This window comes from Melanaphis sacchari, unplaced genomic scaffold (genome assembly GCF_002803265.2).
Source record: "Melanaphis sacchari strain LSU unplaced genomic scaffold, SCAv2.0 Contig20_pilon_pilon, whole genome shotgun sequence".
NCBI classification, from domain to species: Eukaryota; Metazoa; Arthropoda; class Insecta; order Hemiptera; family Aphididae; genus Melanaphis; species Melanaphis sacchari.
The window spans coordinates 4306718-4315099 of NW_020271042.1; the positions used below are offsets into that span (position 1 = coordinate 4306718).

An 8382-nucleotide genomic window follows, 5' to 3' on the forward strand; every position below is an offset into this window, starting at 1 on the left:
TAAAAGGAAAGGTGGCTGTGTATATTGTGTGTTATATGTACAAGGCGTTATTTATACAAAAATAAATTTTTATTTAATTACAAAAATAAAAATTGTATGAAAAAACTATAAATTATTTGAATTTAAATTATTGGAATCATAACATAATTTAATAAGCCGATGCACTGGGGGGCTTTTTGTAAGCTGAAGTACCTTGGCTTTGGTAACCTTGAGACGACTTGTACAACTGACTGGCGGAGGAAGATTGTCCATAAGATTGTTCATTAGCTTCCGCGCCATATCCAGATGGGCCCTGTGGTTTCTGATAACTCAATTGTTTTGGAGCAGAAGTAGATAATTGTCCGTAAGAGCTAGGGCCAGAAGTTTGTGCATAAGACCCAGGGGCAGGTGTCTGTCCATAGGCTCCTGATTCTTGCCCATATGAAGATGAAGCACCATTCTGTCCATATGAAGATGAAGCACCATTCTGTCCATATGAAGATGAAGCACCATTTTGTCCATATGTTGACTGTTGCTGTTGATAGGCTTGTTGTGCAGCTTCTTCAGCAGCGTTCTGTTCCAACGATTGAAGAATTTCAGCGGGTATTGGTGGTGGTGTAGGTAAATGAGAGCCCTTTGGAACAAATCCATTTTCATCAGCAGTATAAGTTACTGTAATGAGTTTTCCATCTTCTCCTGGGTAGCTGAACGATCCATAGACAGATTGAATTCCTTCTGGGCCACCTGGTTTAAGTTGACCATATTCTGATACCGAAATACCATTGCCAGTTTCGTAACTAAAAATATTTATGTTATCAAATATTGATTATTTAATATTATCTATAAAATATTACCTGTATGAGTATGAACCATCACCAAGATTTGGTTGGTTGGACTGAGATAGAATAGGAATAACTTCAGGAGGCCCAGCAACATTTCCTGGTGCAAAAGCGTTATATCCATTACTAGCTGGCTTATAAGCATCGGCAGGCGCGCTAACAAGAGCACTTGGTCCTTTAGCATTTTCATATTCGGATCCAGATTTTTGGTATAATGTAGATGATACAGGCTTTGTGCGGGAACGTTGGCCATATGATGATTGAGAGGTTTGTGCTTGGTATTGTAATGATGGTGCAGATGATTGGTATGATGGTGCAGCAGTCGATTTTGAACCATACGATGCTGATGAAGGTTGATAACTGGATTTTGCGCTTTGTGAATATGTTTGTGCTGCTGGGGTTGATTGGTAAGAAAGAGGAGCAGCGTTAGATTGATAAGATGCAATGCCAGACTGGTAATTAGATTGTCCAGCTTGAGAGTATAATTGTGAATTTAGAGAAGCAGCCTGGTAAGATCCAGAACCAGATGGGTAATTAGACTGTGCGCCTTGAGAGAATATTGGTGATGCTGGAGCTGATTGGTATGAATTAGCACCAGATTGGTAACCAGACTGGGAGTTTTGCGAATATGATGGTGCAGCTGGAGCAGATTGATAAGATCCAGCACTAGACTGGTAGCCAGACTGTCCAACTTTTGAGTATTGTAAGCTTGCTGGAGTAGACTGATAAGAAGCGATGCCAGACTGGTAACCAGATCCTGCGCCAGATTGATAACCAGAGAATGCATTAGTTTTGTATGCGGGGGCTGAAGTTGATTGTTGATATGATCCAGAAGTGGATTGATATCCAGTAGCTCCACTACCTTGATATCCAGTGGAAACTCCAGATGAGTAAGCTGAAACTTCTGAAGGGTATTTTTGGTAACCACCAAAATTTCCTTGATAAGGTGTAGATGGGGAAGATGGTGTAGTCGGAGATCCATAACCAGAAGACGTTTCAGATTCATAACCTTGTGGATAAGCCGCCGCAAAAGCGACAAATGCAATAAATAAAAACTGAAAAACAATAATTTATATGAATTAAATATATTTTAGAACTATAATATCATTATATTTAATCTAATAACAAAAAAAAATATATGAGCACTTTATGCAAAAATTAATTCTAAAAATCTTACTGATATACCCTTATAGAAATTGATATGCACCATACAAGGTAATGAAATTTCGATTTTCAAAAAAAAAAACATAAATGCTTGTAAATTTGACATCGTTATCAATAGAAAAGAACAATGTTTTAAGTCTAAACACTCTAAACAATTAATATGTTTTTGTGTAGTAAATGTTTTGTTGATAATCAGAAATTTACAATCAAAGTTGGTTGGTGTTTTTTAAAATATTTTATATTTTGTACATATTAAATATTATTAATAACCAAACTATTAACAAATTAAAATGCCTTTTTTTCGAATTTAAAACAAATTTTTATGTAATATTTTCGTACAAAAATTACTTATTTTTATAAATAATTAAATTTCTGAACTATATTTGTTTAGAATATGTTTTACTAACTAGTATTAATGGATGAATCGAAAAACTGTTATTCAATAAATAATACCATTATTTGTTTTAATACCAATTTTTAGTTACAAAAAACAAATAATTGTACGTAGTTATCTCTAATATTATTAGTAAAATAATAATATATATATATATATATATATGAAAAAAAAAATGTCAAAAAAATAAACATAAAAAATTAATAGTATTAAAGTTTAGTAGTTATTATAAAATAGTGGAATTAAGAAATAAAAGTTTTTATAGTTATATTTTTTAAACTTTATATTTTCAAAAAATTACTTTTTATACAAATTGAACTTTATATTTTAATCCAATAGCTATATTATTTAAATAAATAATAATCAAAATAATAAAATATTAAAAGTTCTATGCATTTCAAATTTATTGAATTTTATAAATACTCTAATAGATAAATTTAAGTTTCACAAAAAAAAAAAAAATAAATAAAATAAACAACGCAATTATTAATTTCTCTTTTAATTTCAAAAAATTCTTTAGATTTTGAAAGATAGAACTATTAAGAATGTTATAATATTTTTAATTTAACTAGATTTTAAACAATTCAATCGGTGTACATATATTTTTAATTCAAAAAAATGTAAAATAAAGTTTATGTTTGCACTAATGCACATACAATTTAAATAACATAAAATTTGTTGAAAGTTTTTTTTTTACAAAAAAATAATATAGGCGTTGAAAGGCAATAGTACGGAAATCATTTAATAAAAGCTTTAAGTCCATCATTAAACCATACCACAAAGTCAATTAATTTAATATTACTTTTTTAGTGTAGCAGAAGACTACTGCAATGCGAAATTTTATGAGAAGGTATTATTAACTATTAAGTTCGACGAAACGTTCCAAATAGGTAATAAATATGGTTAGTGAACGAACGATAAAAAATATTTTCCGTTTTCATTATTCATATGTGAACCACGAGCACACTATTTTTCAGTTAATAAATATATAATGTTTGATAATACATGTTATGAGCTAAGTAATAGCTGCTGTGTAGGTGTCAGATACCTACCTACGTATATTCTACTATAATAAATTTAATAGCTTACCATCTTCATGTTGTTGGTACGAAATAGCGTGTATAGCGTATTTATTCGGAGTTGTAAGTCTCTGAAAACCAATAGACGACGATAACTGAACTGACGATGGATCGGTATCCGACGTCTATATATACGATGATGCGTCGGGACGATTGCCGAATAGCTAGTACAGTTTGCGCGTGAAGGAGGTGTTCAGCGGCGGCAGTGGCGCTGCCCCTACCCCGGTGACGCCCTGTGGCCAATCCGATTTTGACTTAAAAAGAGTAATGTAATTTTTTTATTACGATTATTATGATTATTTTTATGACGTGCCACCGACACGACGACGTTGAGCAAAGACTAATTATAACGGCCGTCGTGTGTGTGACAGGTGTAGGACGATATAATATTATATTATATGCATACCAATACTGCATAATATTCTGCCTTGATCATCCGATTGATCAATGGGTATGTCTGTCGACGACAACTCATATATGACCCAGTTCAGTGCTGCTCACGATGATGACACCAAGCCATTTTTTTATGATTTACAAGTACACTATTCATCGCGCGCGTGCTAAAAGATCGCCTCGGCCGTGGGTAATCATAATATGATCGTCGATGCATTCTGACAACGCAGATATGATCGATAATACGTTCAGTTATACTTTTCAGCTTGATGTTTTGGAACGTGGCTCAAATTATTCAATATTATCAAAAATCAGCTCTCATGGCGATCAAGCGACCCACATATATCTCGTCCACGGCTCCTGTTGACCGGAACACACGCGCAAAAATTAACTTAATTTGTAAATTGACTGTCGTTGATTAAAAAAAGTATATTTCTAGTAGATTAGTATTATCGATTTTTTAACGAAGTAAAAAAAAAAAAAAAAGTCAGTGATTTACCTAACTGCCAACGACTGTTAATATATTTATTGTTTTCTTTTAACGAAAAGGAGTATATTATGATAGTATTTACTTTTTTTTTTCATTAAAAATTCAGAAATTAATACATTAAGATACCAAAACACGTTTATTAATTTAACAAAAAATCTTTATACATTGTTTTTTTTTTTTTTTAAGTATTTGTAATGATAATTTTATTATTTATCACTGAGTGAAGCATAATACTAGTACACTATGTATAACATACAAGTACAATATTATATAATAATGATAATTGAAATAAAAATGCAATATTGTTGCACAGTGCACACAAATGGGTTTTCTAAAAACTTATTTCCATTTGAATAGATCTAATTTCATATAAACGCATAAAAGAAACCGGTTACATTAGAAATTAAATCAGATATTAATTTTTGATAGTCTGTAATATGGAAATAGGCGTTATCCTGGTCAAAATACTCAGGCAGTCAATCCTATGAGCATATTATAAACACAAATCTATCTGGATTTTGTACATTAAAACAATTCATTTCCACCTATTAAACAAACAAAAAAACACATTTTATGAAAATACTAAAATATACGAAATTTGAGAATTCGAGTTTTTAGAAATTATTGATATAAATATGTACATTGCACAATAATATCCTATACTATGTATGAAAAAAAAAATGATTGATATCTTAGACACTAGCACTACTCACATGCATAGTAATCGATAAGTTCTTCGAAATAACTATTATGTATAATTGCTATAGACATGGCATATTAACAAAATGGTGATTATCCTAATGATACTACTGTATACGCAGTACTAACGTCTTTCAATTAAGTTCGTAAATAAATGAAAACTACATAGGTTAATTATTATTATCGACCGAGTAAAAGCAAATTGTTTTAACAGACACTATAATTTTTAAACTGGACATCACAGACAATAATTCATGTTTAAAATTGAAATAACAAATGCAGTAATTTTTTTTAAATTACCAAAAACGTGTATTTTTACATCAACAAAAATATAATTTTAAATCGTGGATATTATTCTAGTATTTAAAACAATAATATGAATATAGTATAGTCGTAGCCTTCGATTGTTAGGCCCTCAACTCGCCTCAATCATATCAGCGAAGGATAGTACTGATTTGTGAAAAAACATCTTGAGATTAAAATGCATTACATTCAAAAAATAATACTTAGTGGAGTATTATTGTATACGGTTATTGATAGTTTTTATGAGGTACGTTTGGAGATACTATTGAGAAAATTACCACTTCCAGAATAAAACATTCCTATTCCTATTCCTATTCCTATTTTATTTTTAAATTGTAATGCGACTTTTGAAACACTTCTTTGGCCTAAAAACATTTAGGTATTAAAAAGTAATTAAAAACAAAAAACAATAGCCATAAAAATAGTACTGTTGTAAAAGTAAAACTATTATTGTTTTGCTAGAATCTAAAAGTTTTGTATTATAATTACGAGTTATAAACTACTAGTATACCTTAATAAATAAAGGATTATTGTATCTTTTATAAATATTCACAAATTTAATTGTAAACTTTATATGGATATTAAAAAAATAAGTGGATTAATGTTTTAATTTTAAGGTTTTAGATTACTTAAAATATTTAAAAAAACATCAATTACAAGAACAAACATTTTTTTAAATGATCAATAACCAACAACTTTATATAAATACATATTTTATTATAGATGCATATTTTATTTCCAAATGCATTACGAATCAAGAATATTACTCATTCTTCCGGCACAATGAGCGTGAGGAATGGCAATTATGTCGATGATTATAACTAATATAAAGCTTAAGAATAACATTGAACAAATATTATACGTATAAGAAAAGTACTCAAATTACATTGTAAATTGGTGATGCAATATTAATTAGTATACTTATATATATATATATATATATATATATATAATTGTTTAAAATAAAAAGGAATTCAAATATAAGAAACGTATTGAGATAGCGAGGCATATTCTAAAATCTTTAGAGATAAAATGATGATCTACGATTATTATAAAAGCATATTGAACATAAATCAGTTCGAAAGTTACCTTCAAATATCATGTGGTCAATTAATCAATAATATATCAATCTTTGAAATATTATTAACAACAATATTACGATGATACGTTTATAAGGTTAAAAGTTTCAGTGCAGAAATGTATTTTTTCATGTCAACTCGATATAGATGGTTTACCGTGAAAAGTCGTGACATAAAAAAAATTAATCATTAATAAACATTAATAAACACTTATAGAATTACTTTTGATCTATCCTCAATCATTACCGTTCTCTGCAGTAAATCGAAGGTTTTAATTTTTAACGTTTTATACTTTTACGAATTAAGCACATTTTAACAGGTAGGTACAATTTAAAATACAATTTACACAACTAATCGATTACAACTTATATATTATAATACATAAATATTCTCAAGTACAATATAATAACCAAAATATTTTTATTTGTAAATGAGCTTATTTTTGAATTTAAAAAAAAAAATTAGTATTATTTCATATTTTTATTTGTTAATACATTGTTTTACTCAAAATATATAAAGTTTAAAATATAAATGTATGAAAACTTTAAAAATATATATTTTAAAAATAGCAGCACTAATACATGATTGAAAAACAATACATCGATGATAAATATATATTTACTCTATAATTTAATCGACACAAACGTCGAAAGTGCAAGAGGTCAGACTATAACACAATTCATACTATGTAATTAAGTATTATTTACCTAAAACTTATTTGGACCTTGAATAATGTTACCAAATTAAGGATTGTTATCTAATAATTTATAAGATCATATTTTCACATTAAATCTTCCTAACCAAACGTGAGAGCTGTGTAAAAAGTAAAAACAAAACATTGATGTTTATTTGATTTTACTAAAGAAAAAAAAATATATAATAAAAAAAAGGTAGACGAGTTTCTTTGTACATTCATTTTAGAATAGGTTGCTATTATGGATGTGTTAAATTTTAACTCAATGATATGTCATTATATGCAAAAAATAATTTTGAGCGGACACTATTTCTTAATCTATACCACAAAGTATATTTCATGATATATTTTTTTGATATAGCTATTAAAGTTAATTATTTAACTTTTAGCATTACGGTAGGTAGGTTAATATATTTTTTTCTGAAAATATTGAAATTATCATAATAAAACATATTTACACCATACTATATCATTTTTTAATTTTTATAACTCAAAATATATCTTTCTGTTAATATCATAAAACAGTAAAAATAGATTCATGATATGAATATATAATATCTTAAAATAAATAAAAAATGTCATTGTGTATAATAAAATGTACAACAATATTATATACATACAAATTTTTAGTTCCCACGAATAATGTTTTAAAATTATAATAAGACATTCAGCATTGTTATTTATTATTAAAATAAGTTATTTCGTCAAAATTCGAACTTAAAATGCATAAAAAAAATGTTTACATATGTATTTTTTAATATTTTTTTTATAGATATAAAAAATTGTGAGATCTTATATTAAGTTTTCAAAAATTTTGACCTTGTAAATAATTTTTTATAGAAAAAAAACCTAAAAAAAAATGAAAATTTACCATGTCTATAAATTGCTTAAAAATAACTTAAAAACCTTAAAAATCGTGTAATTAAAATTTTAATATAAATATTTGGTGAAAACTTCAAGTATCTATTGTAATTTTTTTTTTTAATACAATAAAATATCATACATTTTTTGAGAAGAAATAATTATTTTATAGAAAGAAGATAAAATATTCTAAACATTTAAACTTAAATTTATCATAAAGAATGTATTTTGTTTTCCGTTAGAATTTTTTTTTTTTCGTGTATAAGTTAAATAACTTATAAAAAATCTTCTATCATATTTTTAAATCTTAGGAATAAAAAAAAAAAAATTATGAATTTCTAACTATAAAATAATTTATTGATTTTCTGATTATGTCAAAGTTCTAACTTAAATCACTTATAAAAATAG

The 8382-nt window shown here is 27.5% G+C and overlaps 1 protein-coding gene across 1 annotated transcript; it reads right to left on the bottom strand.

Annotated features, from left to right (window-relative positions):
* Positions 1-3581, bottom strand: LOC112593755 (prisilkin-39-like). The gene is made up of 3 exons (XM_025338282.1): positions 3466-3581; positions 834-1873; positions 1-776 (listed from the first exon to the last, which is right to left on the bottom strand). The coding sequence occupies exons 1-3, from the start codon at positions 3472-3474 to the stop codon at positions 149-151; spliced, it is 1677 nt and encodes a 558-aa protein (XP_025194067.1). The 5' UTR covers positions 3475-3581; the 3' UTR covers positions 1-148.
* Positions 3582-8382: the final 4801 nt, after the last annotated feature.

What these genes read in the sequence shown, in the direction of transcription:
- LOC112593755 (XM_025338282.1), bottom strand. An exon ending in GATGGTTCATACTCATACAG is followed by an intron (nt 777 to 833) that starts GTAATATTTTAT and finishes AAATATTTTTAG; the next exon opens with TTACGAAACTGGCAATGGTA.